Raw genomic sequence first — 17,978 nt, 5'->3', positions numbered from 1 at the left:
GGTCAAGTGTGTGGGACCCATACCAAATAGGCCTAATGGGAGATATTGAACATATAGAGAGGAGGGCAGCATGGATGGTTACAGGTTTGTTTCACCTGTGGGAGAGTATCACTGTGATGTTGAAAGAACTGAATTGGCAGAGTCTTGAAGGTAGACATAACCTGTCCCAAGAAAGTCTACTAACAAAGTTTCAAGAACCAGCTTTAAATCATGACTCTAGGAATATACCATAACCCCCTATGTATCACTCACGTAGGGATCGTGAGGACAAGTGTAGAATAATGACTGTATGCACAGAGGCATTCAAACAATCATTCTTCCCATGCTCCATACATGAAAGGAAAAGGAAGAAACGCTAATAACTGGTACAATGGTGCGTACCCTCTGCTGTGCTCTTCATGGTGGTTTGCAGACTATAGAAGTAGATGTAGATGTAGATGTAGAAGTAGATGAGGAAATTTAAATGTGTGCATGTGTATGTTTTTGTTAGACTTTTGATTGGAGGAAGGACATAGAAAACTTAGCTACACATGCAGTATTGTTTCTTTACTGATCAGCTGCTCAATGCCTCAGCTATATGGTGATTGGTTACTTTTACTCCTTCCATAATTTGTAATAGAGGTCTTATGCCCCTGTCAAAAACTTGGATACAAAGAAAGCATATAAAAAATGATGGATTGGGTGTAACATTCATTTTACAGTCTCTTTAGGAAGTACCATATATTTTTAAATACATTTAATTTTCCATCCTCATCCAGTCAAACTTGTGATTAGTTTTCTGAAATTTATGTGTTATCCATACTTCTGCATGAATTTATCATGATAAGCCTTGATTTTGTTCATCATACTCTTCAGTTTGTCATGCTGAGGCAAAATTGTAGTTCTGAAAAAAAAAAGAGTTATTAGAGTTATCTTTCAACAATATGTGACATATGAATAAAATAATGAAGTAGTTCAGTTCTAAAATGATGAATAAAAGATGAGAATAAAACTGAGGAACAGGAACAAAAAATTTGTACAGGTACTGAAAAGTATGAAATGTCAGTTACTCCAAATCTTTGACTAGGTGGTTTTTGCCTTTAAATCATTTATACTCTTATCAGCTACATTTTTAATCTGGTGTAGCATCCACACTGTGGTTGTAGTTGTTTAAGTGATTGGGAGCTGAATACTTCCCTCTTTCCACATACATAATTTACAATCAACATTCAAGTCAATATTATACTTCATACCTGAAATGATATGTCCCTGGTTTTTGTCCAAATTCTGATCCTGGTACAACAGAGATACCAGTATCCTCCAATAATCCCAATGCATAGAAAGCATCGGGTGGTAAATTATTTTGTTTAGCTTCCTTTATAGCATTGGGAGGAAGATGTAACTGAAATAAAAATTGACAGCAGGTCATGAATAATAAATAAACTGACTTTTGATGTGCCTTGCCAGTCACATTGGACTTTTGGCATTTTATTTTTAATCTTTGACTTGTTTGTATTTTTATAAAGATGGCTATTTTGCATGCTATGCTGGATCACTCCTTTTTAAGCCGTGCTATGGAACAGCTGACATTTTTTTTTCCCATTGCATTTATTCTCTATAATAGCTGCCGTAGAAGTGCAGATCAGGGGTATGTGGTGATTTTTACTGTTGGTTTCATCTTTTGTGAGATTATGGCTTGCAACTTAGCTCAATCACATGAAGTCTTTAACTACGTACAGTCAGTCTGTTGGCCCATAATACAAATTCATGTCATTGCATGAATGCAGTTAACAACGATATTTTTCAATGCATGTTCACTGCTTTTTTATGACCTGAATGATTTGAAGAGGGTTGTAGAAAACAACCAAAACTAGTCATTGTGTTCAAAATTGCAGTCTAGGCATTAAAAGCTTTTTACGTAAAAAAAAGTGTAATTCAAAAGTGTATATATACACAACAAAATCAAAGCACAAAGAAGGAGTCTGTTTGTGAGAAACATCTGTCAAGGAGTGAGACAAAGGTGTCCATTATCACCTAAATTATTTAATATATACATAGACGTCATAAATACATGGCAGAATAAAGCAGTGCACCATTATAAGCTTAGTAATAAAGTTATAAATACGTTCCTGTTTGCAAATGATCAGATAACCATAGTGCACTCAGAAGATAAATTAAAGAGAGCAATTTGGCTCTTGCACAAGGTGGCAAATGATTTTAATATTACAGTATTTAAAAGTAAAACCAAGATAATGGCATTCCAGGGTGAAGAGCCTTTAAGAGCAAAAATAATAATTGATTATAAGCCACTAGAGCAAGTAAATACTTTTAAACACCTGGGATGTGAAGTCCCATATATCACACACCAATGATCAAGAGTAAAAACTGCAAGAATTCCAGCAGTATGTAGGTACTATAAATCGCACTAATCTTCAAAAAAGTTAGAAAAGAGACAGTACTAAAATTTTATAATGTGATAGCAGTGCAGTTCTAATGTATCGGTCAGAGACTTGGACTCTAAATGCCAGTCGAAGAAGGAGGATTGAGCTAGCAGATGAGACTCCTAAGACCTCTAGCTGGTTACAAAATTATAGATCAGATAAAAAATAGTGAAATAAGTAATGAACTGTCTGTCAAAAGCATACTTCATAAAATAGGAGAGTACAGAAAGAAATGGCATGAATACAATTGAAGAATGCAAAAAGAACGAATACCTAAAATAATATACACCTGAAGGGAAAAGGAATGTTGGGTGTCCTAAAAGAGATAGAAAGATCAACTGCAATCTACTTGATATTGGAACATGTAAGGATGCCTTAACCAAACTGGACATGGTGGTGGTGATGATGATGATGATGATGATGATGATGACAAAAGTTTTTATTTGATAAATAAATAAAGTCGTTCTTGCCAAAAAGAATAGAAGTATGAAATGGCTGTTTTACTGCAGCATAAAGAAACATTACTGCTGTCTGAATGGGGATGAAAAGGGATAGAGAAAGCTGTCTGCATTAAGCAGACAACAGGCTGCAACAGGGAATGAAACAGCAAAAGATAGCAAGCTCTGACTTCCTCACAACAGTGCTTTGTGCTCTGCACTGGGCACCTATGACAGTGGATGCATACTCTACAGTCTATTTCAACTATTGGCCTTTGAAGAATTGTAGGTAACATCTGTGATGGGCCTCCAATTGCTTCCTCACTCATTTTTCAAACCAACAACGTAACATGACTTTCACTATGAAATGGTTTTTATAACACTGGGCATATTATTGTTATTGTTACTATGACAACAGGTTGGAAACAATGGACAAAATTGAGGAAAGGCCACTCCACTGATATATAACTGATTGGTATGCTGCACAGAGACATTTAACACGTCGACTGCCACGAGGCTGCTGACGGTCACAGCAGAGCCTTACGCCTGATGCCATGTACTCGCTGACAGCCACAACACAGCCTCACACCTAATGCTATGGCCTGGCCTGGCAATTAAAAGTCTGTCACTGATGCTTGTGGCATTCAACATATTAACAGAAACACTCTACTGTGAATGAACAGTCTGATATGGGGTGTCTTCCCTCATATTTCGATTGGACACTATAGAACATGTTTCCCATTTGCATCATATAACATATACATATTTGTAACATCCACACATTTTACAAGAATGTTGTTGAAGTTGTACCTGTGGGAATGCATACATGGCACCTTGCACTTTGTTGCAGGACATCCCCTCTAGACAGTTGAACATGTTTACAACTGTCTTTGCTCTTACACTGAGTGAGTTTAAAATGGACTCCTTTTCGGCAGTATACTGTTCGTACGAGGGATCCCCTGGCTGCGGTGGTTTGACTACACAATCAATTGTGACCTATAAACACACATAAAAATTATATATACAAATGAATCACCAATGATATTCTTACTTCTAAGAGAAAAAAGTCGCTACACCGTGCAACTTATGAAATATGATTATCATTTTAAATGAAATGAGTAATCCATTGTTGAAGTCCAACAGACACTAAAATGTCATTCGGTGACTTAGTGGGTACATGTCAGACTAAAAATCCAAAGATGTAAAGTTCAAGATGCTGTCAGTCTCACCATTTTTTCTTTCACATCTCAGTTATTTTACCTGTGGAATGGATATTTATGTGAAAAGTTCCTAGTTACACCATAATGTGAAGTTCATGTTAAATTGTGGGTCTTCTTGTAATGGGCTGGATCAGCCCTTTCATAGACTGGAAAAAGAGAGCGTACTACTTCCTTTATGACTGCACCTGGTAAAGTGCCATGATATTCACCCTTACAGTTCTGTTTTACCTCTGAAGTTAGTATTTAAAAAAATTGTTATGAAATAACCAGCGTTGGGTAAAAGATTTCATGTACAGAAATCTACATACTTGTCAGATAACATTAGAAACTGACATATTCACATTTTACAGAAATATGTCATAAAATTTGTTGCATTTTGTGACCATTACATATAATTAACTATTGTTTCAGTAACAATTACTGTCAAAAAAATTGTGCTCTAATACTGTGGAAGCGAACTATTTATGCTGCTTACATAAAATGTGTGTTTTATTTTCTCTTATTTTGATTTTATTTAGCAAGTTTACATTTTTTTTACTATTTGCATATTAATTTGTAAAAGTAAATCTATGCCACCATAAATCTGAAAGTTGTTGATGTAAAATTGAGACTAACAAACTGTTGAATGACACTTTGTTGAAGTGCTAAATAAAAGTACAGTGAATTTTATAAAGCTTTACTTATAATGCATAAATCACCTATGCATCGCTCCACTCCATTCCCATCTGTAGAAGTGACTAAAATAGATTAAAGAGTGATACATAATAGTTGTCGGGGAATAAAGACTCTTATGTCATCTGTTGGTGTTGTGTTAAGACTGTAGATTGTAAATGTGTGGGAGCAGAAGTTTTACTGTGTGAATCTCTCGGTTTCAGTAGTGTGTAGCAACAAAAGATGTTTGCGATTCCTTATAGTGCAGTCTGAAGGTAAGTATTGGCCAGACTTACTTTTTCTTTGTGAAGTTGATACATAAAATACACCACATACAGTAACGAAAGGATGAACATACGAAATCCATTTTTAGTTACGCATGTGATACATTTTTAAAATAATTGCCACATGTGGCATATCTCACAAAATCTTCCTAAATGCAAGCAATAAGAAGATAAATACCAGCAACAAACTATAATGTGTAAAGTACCTAACTAGATGCAACACCTGGGGCAATACACCTGCCGCAAAGAAAATCCTCACAGCACAAAAAAGAGCAATAAGAATCATTTGTGGTCTACCCCCACAAACCTCATGTCGAAATCTTTTTAAATGACTTGAAATACTGACAGCAACATCTCAGTACATATATTCACTGATGTGCTTCATAATAAATAACCCAACTCTGTATGAAACGAATTGACTACATCATGAACATAACACCAGAAGAAAAGAGGATTTCCACTGTGAGTTAAAGAACTTGACACTTATTCAGAAAGGGGTAAACTATGCTGGAACGAAAATTTTCAATTCCCTACCCAACAGCATCAAAAGTATAAGGAGTAGTACATCAGTATTTAAACGTAGCTTGAAAAATTATTTACTTGAGACCTCACTTTATTCACTAGAGGAGTTCTTTCAGAGAAATAAGTAAAACTCAGATTGGAAAGATGTTTTTAAATTTTTTGACACTGTTTACTGTTAAACTAATGTAATAATGCCCTAATGTAAAAATTCCTGTTTTTCTCATTTCCATTTTGGGTCACTTTTAAACCCAAAGTGGGAAGTTTTGATTACTGTTCAAGGTTAAAATAGATGCAATAATGCCCTAAATATGAAACTGCTATCTTCACATTTATGTTGACTAGTTTTTAAGCTAATAAGTATGACTTTTGTGCACTGTTATTAATACTATAACAATGTCTTTATTCTATGTATTTTATTATGTACATTATATATCTAAAAACAAAGATGATGTGACTTACCAAATGAAAGTGCTGGCAGGTCGACAGACACACAAACAAACACAAACATACACACAAAATTCAAGCTTTCACAACAAACTGTTGCCTCATCAGGAAAGAGGGGAAGGAGAGGGAAAGACGAAAGGATGTGGGTTTTAAGGGAGAGGATAAGGAGTCATTCCAATCCCGGGAGCGGAAAGACTTACCTTAGGGGGAAAAAAGGACGGGTATCACTCGCACACACACACATATCCATCCACACATATACAGACACAAGCAGACATATTTAAAGACATATTTAAAGACAAAAAGTTTGGCCCAAACTTTTTGTCTTTAAATATGTCTGCTTGTGTCTGTATATGTGTGGATGGATATGTGTGTGTGTGCGAGTGTATACCCATCCTTTTTTCCCCCTAAGGTAAGTCTTTCCGCTCCCGGGATTGGAATGACTCCTTATCCTCTCCCTTAAAACCCACATCCTTTCGTCTTTCCCTCTCCTTCCCCTCTTTCCTGATGAGGCAACAGTTTGTTGCGAAAGCTTGAATTTTGTGTGTATGTTTGTGTTTGTTTGTGTGTCTGTCGACCTGCCAGCACTTTCATTTGGTAAGTCACATCATCTTTGTTTTTAGATATATTTTTCCTACGTGGAATGTTTCCCTCTATTATAACCTTATTATGTACATTGACACGTTCCACATCGAGTGACTTGCTCACATGTACAGATCTATGGAACAAGTATACAAATAAATAAATAAATAAAATTTATGTGTAATAGCTCATTGAGGGGCTAATATCTACAAATGAATGTGAGTTAGGCATTTTATGCCCATTTACGTGTCTACTTCCTGCAGGGGATTGCATAAAGATACTCACTCCAGGGTTCTGTGGAATGAAATAGCCTCTCATGAAAATGTATTATTGTACATAAAAAATTAGAAAAAAAAGTTCAACATGAAATTACTGTAAAATATAATCTTACAGCATTCAGAAACTTTTTAAGTCAGGGAGAGTACCTGTCCTGGGACAGTAGGACATGACATGACAGTAAAACTTTTCATGCACATTGCTTTCACATCTGGCTCTAGGTTGATAAGCTCACAGTATCCTCCTCGTAGTCCACACTCTCCCAAGTATCCTGTAATAAAAAAAAAAAAAAACATACCCTAACAACACTGACACTGTTAAAGTTAGTTGAGGTATTATTTTATCCTTTCACTATTAGAAACCAAGGAAAAACAACAATAACATCACTATATCAATCAGAATAAACATTTTACCTTTCGATGCTGACATGAAAGAGGCCATCTCCATCTCACTATAAGGTGGTCCCATTTCCATCATAACCTTCTTAAATGAATAGAATTTGCTCTCTTCTGCATACACATTGTCCTGGTACACCTAAGGAAAAACAAATTACAACTGCAACTGCAAAGAAAAGTGATGTTTTTTCACACAGGTATCTGTACTGAAGAATGTCATGTAAAATGAGAATTCATGGTCGTTATCATCATTATCACAAAAAACATTTTATTTATCACTTTAATTTATTGTAATGCAACCATTCCAGCAGTGCATATCAAGAACTGTTCCATGTTCCATCTTAGTGCACTCCTATTTAGTTTAAATTTAACAGACACTGACGGTAGTTATATACTGTGTTTCTTCTTACATCTGAAATATGATTTAACACCTGTAAACTGCTGTGAATATTTTGAATCAGAGCCTCGCAACGAAAACATTAAAACTGGAATCACATTTGTCTCAGGAAATTTATTCATGATATTTGTTTTGTATCAATGGATACCAACCATCCCTCCTACTCTCCATCTTTCCTTCTTCATACACTCCACAGTGCACAACTTCTCACTCCAGTCAAGCTGAAGGGCTACAGTCCTAGCACAGTGTATTCAGCCAACATAATATTGCAATTGTTACCTTTACTACTTAGGTTTTTTATGTTGTACCCAGTAAAAAATATTTTATTTATCACTTCAATTGATAGTAATGCAACCATTCCAGCAGTGCATATCAAGAACTGTACCATGTTCCATCTTAGTGCACTCCTGTTTTGTATAAATTTAACAGACGCTGACATTAGTAATATTCAGGCAGCATAATATTGCAATTGTTACCTTTACTCTTTAGTTTTTTTTATGTTGTAACCAGTAAAAAACATTTTATTTATCACTTCAATTTATTGAAATGCAACCTTTCCAGCAGTGCATATCAAGAACTGTACCATAATAATGCAATTGTTACTTTTACTCCTTAGTTTTTTTTATGTTGTACCCAGTAAAACTCCCATTAACCATGGACCTTGCCGTTGGTGGGGAGGCTTGCGTGCCTCAGCAATACAGATAGCTGTGGCGTAGGTGCAACCACAACAGAGGGGTATCTGTTGAGAGGCCAGAGAAATGTGTGGTTCCTGAAGAGGGGCAGCAACCTTTTCAGTAGATGCAGGGGCAACAGTCTGGATGATTGACTGATTTGGCCCTGTAACATTAACCAAAATGGCCTTGCTGTGCTGGTACTGCGAACAGCTGAAAGCTAGGGAAACTACAGCCGCAATTTTTCCTGAGGGCATGCAGCTTTACAGTATGGTTAAATGATGATGGCGTCCTCTTGGGTAAAATATTCTGGGGCTAAAATAGTCCCCTATTTGGATCTCTGGGCGGGGAGTACGCAGGAGCACATCGTTATCAGGAGAAACAAAACTGGTGTTCTACAGATCGGAGTGTGGAATGTCAGGTCCCTTAATCAGGCAGGTAGGTTAGAAAACTTAAAAAGGGTAATGGATAGGTTAAAGTAGGATATAGTGGGAATTAGTAAAGTTTGGTGGCAGGAGGAACAAGACTTCTGGTCAGGTGAATATCGGGTTATAACTATAAAATCAAATAGGGGTAATGCAGGAGTAGGTTTAATAATGAATAAAAAAAAAAGGAGTGTGGGTAAGCTACTATGAACAGCATAGTGAACACATTATTGTAGCAAAGATAGACATGAAGCCCATGCCTACCACAGTAGCACAAGTTTATACTCCAACTAGCTCCACAGATGAAGAAGAGATTGAAGAAATGTATGATGAGATAAAATAAATTATTCAGATAGTGAATGGAGACAAAAATTTAGTTGTCATGGGGGACTGTAATTCGATAATAGGAAAAGGAAAAGAAGGAAAAGTAGTAGGTGAATATGGAATGGGGGCAAGGAATGAAAGAGGATTCCGCCTGGTAGAATTTTACGCAGAGCATAACTTAATCATAGCTAACACATGGTTTAAGAATCATGAAAGAAGGTTGAATATGTGGAAGGGGCCTGGAGACATGGGAAGGTTTCAGATAGATTATATAATCGTAAGACAGAGATTTAGGAACCAGGTTTTAAATTGTAAGACATTTCCAGGGGCAGATGTGGATTCTGACCACAATCTATTGGTTAAGAACTGTAGATTAAAACTGAAGAAACTGCAAAAATGTGGGAATTTAGGGAGATGGGACATGGATAAAATGAAAGAACCAGAGGGTAAAGAGAGTTTCAGAGAGAGCATTAGGGAATGAGTGACAAAAATGGGGGGAAAGAAATACAGTAGAAGAAGAATGGGTAGCTCTGAGGGATGAAGTAGTGAAGGCAGCAGAGGATCAAGTAGGTAAAAAGATGAGGGCTAGTAGAAATCTTTGGTTGACGGAACAGATATTGAATTTAATTTATGAAAGGAGGAAATATAAAAATGTTGTGAATGAAGCAGGCGAAAAGGAATACAAACGTCTCAAAAATGAGATTGACAGGAAGTGCAAAATGGCTAAGCTGGGAATGCTAGAGGACAAATGTAAAGATGTACAGGCATATATCACTAGGGGTAAGACAGAAACTGCCTACAGGATAATTAAAGATAGCTTTGGAGAAAAGAGAACCACTTGTATGAATATCTAGAGCTCAGATGGAAAACCAGTTCTAAGCAAAGAAGGGAAAGCAGAAAGGTGAACACATTATTGTAGCAAAGATAGACATGAAGCCCATGCCTACCACAGTAGCACAAGTTTATATTCCAACTAGCTCCACAGATGAAGAGAGGGTCTATACGAGGGCAATGTACTTGAGAGCAATATTAAGAGAGAGCTGAAGATGGAATGGGACATATGATACTGCATGAAGAATTTGATAGGGCACTGGAAGATCTGAGTCAAAACAAGGCCCCAAGAGTAGACAACATTCCATTAGAACTACTGATAGCCTTAGGAGAGCCAGCCCTGACAAAACTCTACCATCTGGTGAACAAGCTGTATGAGACAGGCGAAATAAATACCTTCAGACTTCAAGAAGAATCCCAAAGAAAGCAGGTGTTGATAGGTGTGAAAATTACCGAACTATCAGTTTAATATTTCACAGTTGCAAAATACTTACACGAATTCTTTACAGATGAATGGAAAAATTGGTAGAAGCCAACCTCAGGGAAGATCAGTTTGGATTCCGTTGAAATATTGGAACATGTGAGACAATACTGACCCTACAACTTATCTTAGAAAATAGATTAAGAAAAGGCAAACCTACATTTCTAGCATTTGTAGACTTAGAGAAAGCTTTTGACAATGTTGACTGGAATACTCTCTTTCAAATTCTGAAGGTGGCAGGGGTAAAATACAGGGAGCGAAAGGCTATTTATAATTTGTACAGAAACCAGATGGCAGTTATAAGAGTCGAGGGGCATGAAAGGGAAGTAACAGTTGGGAAGGGAGTGAAACAGGGTTGTATCCTATCCCCATGTTATTCAATGTGTATATTGAGCAAGCAGTAAAGGAAACAAAACAAAAGTTTGGAGTAGAAACTAAAATCCATGCAGAAGAAATAAAAACTTTGAGGTTTGCAGATGACATCATAATTCTGTCAGAGACAGCAAAAGGCCTGGAAGAGCAGTTTAACAGAATGGACAGTGTCTTGAAGGGAGGCTATAAGCTGAATATGAACAAATGCAAAATGAGGATAATGGAATGTAGTCGAGTTAACTTGGGTGATGCTGAGGAAATAGATTAGGAAATGAGACACTTAAAGTAGTAGATGAGTTTTACTATTTGGTGAGCAAAATAACTGATGATGGTTGAAGTAGGGAGGATATAAAATGTAAACTAGCTATGTCAAGGAAAGCGTTTCTGAAGAACAGAAATTTGTTAACATCAAGTATAGATTTAAGTGTCAGGAAGTCGTTTCTGAGAGTATTTGTATGGAGTGTAGCCATGTATGGATGTGAAACTTGGGACGATTAATAGTTCAGACAAGAAGAGAATAGAAGCTTTCAAAATGTTGTGCTACAGAAGAATGCTGAAGATTAGATGCATAGATCACACAAGTAATGAAGAGGTACTGAATAGAATTGGGGAGAAGAGTAATTTGTGGCACAACTTTACTAGAAGAAGGAATCGGTTGGTAGGAGATGTTTTGAGGCATCAAGGGATCAGCACTTTTTTATTGGAGGGCAGCGTGGAGGGTAAAACTCATAGAGGGAGACCAAGAGACGAATACACTATGCAGATTCAGAAGGATGTAGGCAGCAGTACGTACTGGGAGATGAAGCAGCTTGTGCAGGATAGAGTAACATGGAGAGCTGCATCAAACCAGTCTCAAGACTGAAGACCACAACAACTACAACAACAACACCCAGTAAAACTGCTTTGCTGAACTGTCATTGTGCGCAGTGGTTAGACACTGGACTCGCATTCGGGAGGACGACGGTTCAATCCCGCGTCCGGCCATCATGATTTAGGTTTTCCGTGATTTCCCTAAATCGCTCCAGGCAAATGCCAGGATGGTTCCTTTCAAAGGGCACGGCCGACTTCCTTCCCCATCCTTCCCTCATCTGATGAGACCGATGACCTCGCTGTCTGGTCTCTTTCCCCCAACAAACCAACCAACCAACTGTCATTGTACATAGTCAATTAATCAGGGGAGACTAAGTAGGCAAGATGTCTCTATTTGGCTGCTATGTCTTCCTTGATTTTTTATCGTGGACAACTTCCCCTTCAGCTTTCCCTGCATTATAAAGCTTGGCAGTTCTTTTAGCCTCTAAGTCTTTCTTTGATTCAGCCAGAAGTAGCAGTCCCTCGTTCAAAAAACTAAAAATTTTATGTCTTTCTGTGTTTTTGCCTGCTATCACTTGGTGATTAGATTTTTGATATTTCACAAGTATAAACAAAATATTACTTTAAACATTGAAGAGGTCAAAAGTACCTGAACATCTGATTAACCAAGAATACACGAAGCCAACCCAAGTAACACACAGATGGCTTTATTCATAAACCTCTGAACAATAACAAAAATAAATCTCTCGCGGCTCCACACATAAGACAAAAGAAACACACAGAAGGTGCAACATAAATGATACACAGAACAGCTGATGCAAACGAAAAGAACACAGTGAGAGTTAGTCAGCTCTCCTCTTTGTGTATATAGGTGCAAGTTGCCAGTAGGCAGCATGTCGGAATCCTGCCATGTGTATGCTTCCTACAGCTGGCCTCTAATGACTGACCCACACTGATACAGTTGGCATTTGATTTAAAAACACTCATGCCATAACACTACACTCAGCGCACTCATAGCCACGTGCACTAGTAACAGGGTACGCCACACATGTCCCTTGTGTGAAGAGGGCACCCAGGTGATGGAGGAGATGCCGGTGGCCCAATGAGAGATGCACCCGTCAGATCTGGAATGGCGGCAGCCGGTGCCACAGTGGGGGCAGGGCGGGATGGGACAACGCACTGGGTGGGCACTGGAGCATAGGACTGGAACACACAGAGATGTGAAAGGAGAAAATATAAAAATGCAGTAAATGAAGCAGGCAAAAAGGAATACAAACGTCTCAAAAATGAGATCGACAGGAAGTGCAAAATGGCTAAGCAGGGATGGCTAGAGGACAAATGTAAGGATGTAGAGGCTTGTCTCACTAGGAGTAAGATAGATACTGCCTACAGAAAAATTAAAGAGACCTTTGGAGAGAAGAGAACCACTTTTATGAATATCAAGAGCTCAGATGGCAACCCAGTTCTAAGCAAAGAAGGGAAGGCAGGAAGGTGGAAGGACTATATAGAGGGTTTATACAAGGGCGATGCACTTGAGGACAATATTATGGAAATGGAAGAGGATGTAGATGAAGACGAAATGGGAGAGAAGATACTGCGTGAAGAGTTTGACAGAGCACTGAAAGACCTGAGTCGAAACAAGGCCCCCGGAGTGGACAACATTCCATTAGAACTACTGACAGCCTTGGGAGAGCCAGTCCTGACCAAACTCTACTATCTGGTGAGCAAGATGTATGAGACAGGCGAAATACCCTCAGACTTCAAGAAGAATATAATAATTCCAATCCCAAAGAAAGCAGGTGTTGACAGATGTGAAAATTACCGAACTATCAGTTTAATAAGTCACAGCTGCAAAATACTAACGTGAATTCTTTACAGACGAATGGAAAAACTAGTAGAAGCGGACCTCGGGGAAGATCAGTTTGGATTCCGTAGAAACGTTGGAACATGTGAGGCAATACTAACCTTACGACTTATCTTAGAAGAAAGATTAAGAAAAGGCAAACCTACGTTTCTAGCATTTGTAGACTTAGAGAAAGCTTTTGACAATGTTGATTGGAATACGCTCTTTCAAATTCTGAAGGTGACAGGGGTAAAATACAGGGAGCGAAACGCTATTTACAATTTGTACAGAAACCAGATGTCAGTTATAAGAGTCGAGGGGCATGAAAGGGAAGCAGTGGTTGGGAAAGGAGTGAGACAGGGTTGCAGCCTCTCCCCGATGTTATTCAATCTGTATATTGAGCAAGCAGTAAAGGAAACAAAAGAAAAATTCGGTGTAGGTATTAAAATCCATGGAGAAGAAGTAAAAGCTTTGAGGTTCGCCGATGACACTGTAATTCTGTCAGAGACACCAAAGGACTTGGAAGAGCAATTGAACGGAATGGACAGTGTCTTGAAAGGAGGATATAAGATGAACATCAACAAAAGCAAAACGAGGATAATGGAATGTAGTCAAATTAAATCGGGTGATGCTGAGGGAATTAGATTAGGAAATGAGACACTTAAAGTAGTAAAGGAGTTTTGCTATTTAGGGAGAAAAATAACTGATGATGGTTGAAGTAGAGAGGATATAAAATGTAGACTGGCAATGGCAAGGAAATCATTTCTGAAGAAGAGAAATTTGTTAACATCGAGTATAGATTTAAGTGTCAGGAAGTCATTTCTGAAAGTATTTGTATGGAGCGTAGCCATGTATGGAAGTGAAACATGGATGATAACTTGTTTGGACAAGAAGAGAATAGAAGCTTTCGAAATGTGGCGCTACAGAAGAATGCTGAAGATAAGGTGGGTAGATCACATAACTAATGAGGAGGTATTGAATAGGATTGGGGAGAAGAGAAGTTTGTGGCACAACTTGACTAGAAGAAGGGATCGGTTGGTAGGACATGTTTTGAGGCATCAAGGGATCACAAATTAGCATTGGAGGGCAGCGTGGAGGGTAAAAATCGTAGAGGGTGACCAAGAGATGAATACACTAAGCAGATTCAGAAGGATGTAGGTTGCAGTAGGTACTGGGAGATGAAGAAGCTTGCACAGGATAGAGTAGCATGGAGAGCTGCATGAAACCAGTCTCAGGACTGAAGACCACAACAACAACATGGCAACAGAACCCCAATTGGGAAACTGAGATTTGGTCTTGCATGAAGATGCTGTTTGAGGGAACAGTTAAATGTATTAGTGATAAGAAATCCAGAGTTGCTATCACCATCTGCAAGAAATGACAAAAGAATAACCATTGTAGAAAAAGGTGAGTGCAGGAGTGAATCAGTGTGAACACTGTTTGTAGTATAGCTGATGAGTGCAAGCCTCGGTTAGCTGTAGGTGGGAATAATATGATTAGGTGACAATGGATGGCAATGTACACAAGGTGTTAAAGGGCAGTGCATTGGTGGAGCTGTCATTTTTACTCAGCTGCTTAATGGGAAAAGGTTTTTCACATGATTATGGCCACACGATGGGAATTAACAGACTTTGAATGAGGTATTGTAGTCGGAACTAGATGTGTGGAACATTCTATTTCAGAAACTGATTGGGAATTCAATATTCTGATATCCATAGTCTCAAGAGTGTACTCAGAATACCAAATTTCGTGCATTACCTCTCACCGCAGACAGTGCAGTCGCCGACAACCTTCACTAATTGAATGAGAGCAGTAGTGTTTGAGTAGAGTTGTCAGTGTTAATAGACAAGCAACACTGCATTAAATAATTGTATAAATCAATGTGAACATGCGATAAACATGTCCTTTAGGACAATGCAGTGAAATCTGGTGTTAATGGGCTATGGCAGCAGATGGCTGAGATGAGTTCCTTTTGCTAGCACCATGACATCTCTTGTAGTGCCTCTCCTGGGCTTGTTACCATGTCGGTTGTACCCTAGATGACTGGAAAACTGTGGCCTGGCCAGATGAGTCCTGATTTCAGTTGGTACAAGCTAGTAGGGTTTGGGTGTGTTGTAGACCCCAGGGAGCCATGGACCCAAGTTGTCAACAAGGCACTGTGCAAGGTGGTGGTGGCTCCGTAATGGTGTGGGCTGTGTTTATGTGGAATGGACTGGGTCCTCTGCTCCAACTGAATTGTTTATTTATTGGAAATAGTTATGTTTGGCGACCATTTGCAGCCACTGATGGACTACATGCTCTCATGAGAATGTGCCATGTCACCGGGCCACAATTGTTCACGATTGGTTCGAAGAACATTCTGGACAGTTCAAGCAAATGGTCTAGCCACTCAGACTGCCTGACATGAATCCCATTAAACATTTATTGGGCATATTCAAAATGTCAGTTTGCAAACAGAAATCTTGCACCAGCAACAATTTCACAATTATGCACAACTATGGAGACAGTGTGGTGCAGGGGACTTCCATCAACTTGTCAAGTCCATCCCATGTTGAGTTGCTGCACTATGCTGGGCAAAAGGAGGTCCAACACTATATTATGAGTTATTCTACAGCTTTTGTCACCTCAGTGTAATAATAATAATAATAATAATAATAATAGCATTGTCTGTAATAGCTTTACAGTCTTGCATATCATCAGTTTTTGTACATTTACAAAGATATCATGCCATACATGTAATGAATATATACAACAAGTAGCATATTATATACTATTATATAAACATTCACCAACATTTTGTACTCAGGCATACTAAACTAAAATTGTCAATAACAGAGCTTAGAATTATTTGAATGAGTGTAAACATTTTTGATTAACAATTGTTTCAATTTTATTTTAAAATGATGGCCATGGAGCTCCTTTGTATTATTTGGTAACCTATTATAGAATTGTCTTACAGCTTCAAGTGCACCTTGATGTGTAGCTGTTTTGTTAGTCATTACCCTATGATAATCACATCTGATTTGTGTATTGTAATTATGAGTGCGTCTTTTCATTATCCTCATTTCATCATTCTCTTTTACAAACATAATAATCTTGAGGACATACAATGAATACACAGTCAGTAAATCATAATTTTTGAAGTAGTCCCTTCGGGAGTAACATTTACTTATATTGTCAATTAACCTCAATGCTCTCTTTTGAAACCTGAATGTCTTATCCATTTAGACTGTGGTTGGTGGAGGAGCAAATGCAATTGTCTAAGGACAATAGGATTTATTATACTCAACAGACGTTTCAGTATGTAAACATTGCTGCTAATCGTTTTACAGGCGTAGCTGTTGTGTTCTTTCCATGTTAGATGTTGTCAATCACAAAGCCTAAAAACATAGGTTTATTGGTTGTTTCAACTGTACACAATGATTCAGTATGAGACTGGTTATAATTAAACAAGAACTTTATTACAAGAGTCTTGTCTTTGTTCAGTGTAATTTTATTCATTGATAGATATTTTGTGATCGGTACAGAGTTCTCTTTATTGCTTTGCTGATGAGTGTGACCCAAGCTAATAAATGATGTGTCATCAGCATAGTTCACTAGCTTTGAGTTTTGCGACCATGTTATGTCATGCAATAAAGAAAAAGAGGCCAAGAATACTTCCCTGAGGGACTCCACATTTAGGAGATTCGTGTGCTGTTTTTACTGTTAGGATTTTACTTTTGTTCTTATAACATAGTGTACTAAACGATCTTCTGTCTTGGAAGTACTAACTTAAGAAGTAGAGTGCTACTCCTCTTATACTGTAAGTGTCTAAACTGGATAATAGTACTGCATGGTTCATAGAATCAAAGGCTTTAGACAAATCTAGAAAAGTCCCAATGACTTTGATTCTTTTATCCAGTTTGTTTAGCATTTAATAGATAAAAGTTGCTACTGCCATTGTTGTGGACCTCCCTTTTGAGAACCCAAACTGTGAGTTGTTTAAGAGGTTGTGAAGTATTGAAGTCGATGAGAGTGACCTGTAATTATTTATGTCTGTGATTGCTCCCTTCTTATACACTGGTTGTATCTCAGTAATTTTGAAAAGTTCAGGAATGGTCCCCTGGCCAGTTGAACTGCTTATTAAGTGGGCTGTTGGTTTTATTAATTCCTTAAGTAATGTAGATAGTATGTCATCCCTATTTTCATTACCCCACATTCTTTTACTATCCTTGGGAAAAATGAACATATTCCCAAGTGAGACTACATCTGTATTCCAGTTTCATTTACTGGAATCTATGAAAATCTGAGAAAAGTTAAATGTTCTTATCGCCTCAAACTTTTCAGTATTTGCTAGTTTCGTGTATGCCATTCATATCAAAAAGCAGTGTAGTGAAGGGAATATTAGACTTTCCACCTTATGGGTGAGGAAATCAGCCAATATTTAATGCAAATAGCAACTGTTGTTAATGGAACAGATTAACGGCTGTATGAGATTTTATTTTTTCTGTGTGTGTGATCAAAAGAAATTATAATACATGGATATTTTGTTTAAGCTGTGTTTATATAATTTCTTGCTATCAGAGTACACGACCCTATTCTGGACCCTGAACA

General features: G+C 37.8%; 1 protein-coding gene across 1 annotated transcript in view; it reads right to left on the bottom strand.

Moving 5' to 3' along the window:
• Positions 1 to 759: 759 nt before the first annotated feature.
• LOC126251998 (alanine aminotransferase 1-like) overlaps positions 760 to 17,978 on the bottom strand; it is a 66,217-nt gene continuing 48,998 nt past the window's right edge. Inside the window, exons 8-12 of the mRNA XM_049952781.1 lie at positions 7,250 to 7,370; positions 6,986 to 7,107; positions 3,668 to 3,853; positions 1,233 to 1,381; positions 760 to 883 (exon numbers count right to left, since the gene is read on the bottom strand). Of these exons, the coding sequence (XP_049808738.1) occupies positions 793 to 883; positions 1,233 to 1,381; positions 3,668 to 3,853; positions 6,986 to 7,107; positions 7,250 to 7,370 (669 nt within the window). The 3' untranslated portion in view covers positions 760 to 792. The remainder of the gene's footprint in view (positions 884 to 1,232; positions 1,382 to 3,667; positions 3,854 to 6,985; positions 7,108 to 7,249; positions 7,371 to 17,978) is intronic.

This window comes from Schistocerca nitens, chromosome 4, assembly GCF_023898315.1.
Source record: "Schistocerca nitens isolate TAMUIC-IGC-003100 chromosome 4, iqSchNite1.1, whole genome shotgun sequence".
Classification (NCBI taxonomy): Eukaryota; Metazoa; Arthropoda; class Insecta; order Orthoptera; family Acrididae; genus Schistocerca; species Schistocerca nitens.
Note: the sequence above shows the minus strand (reverse complement) of the source record. Positions and strands in the feature narration are given on the sequence as shown.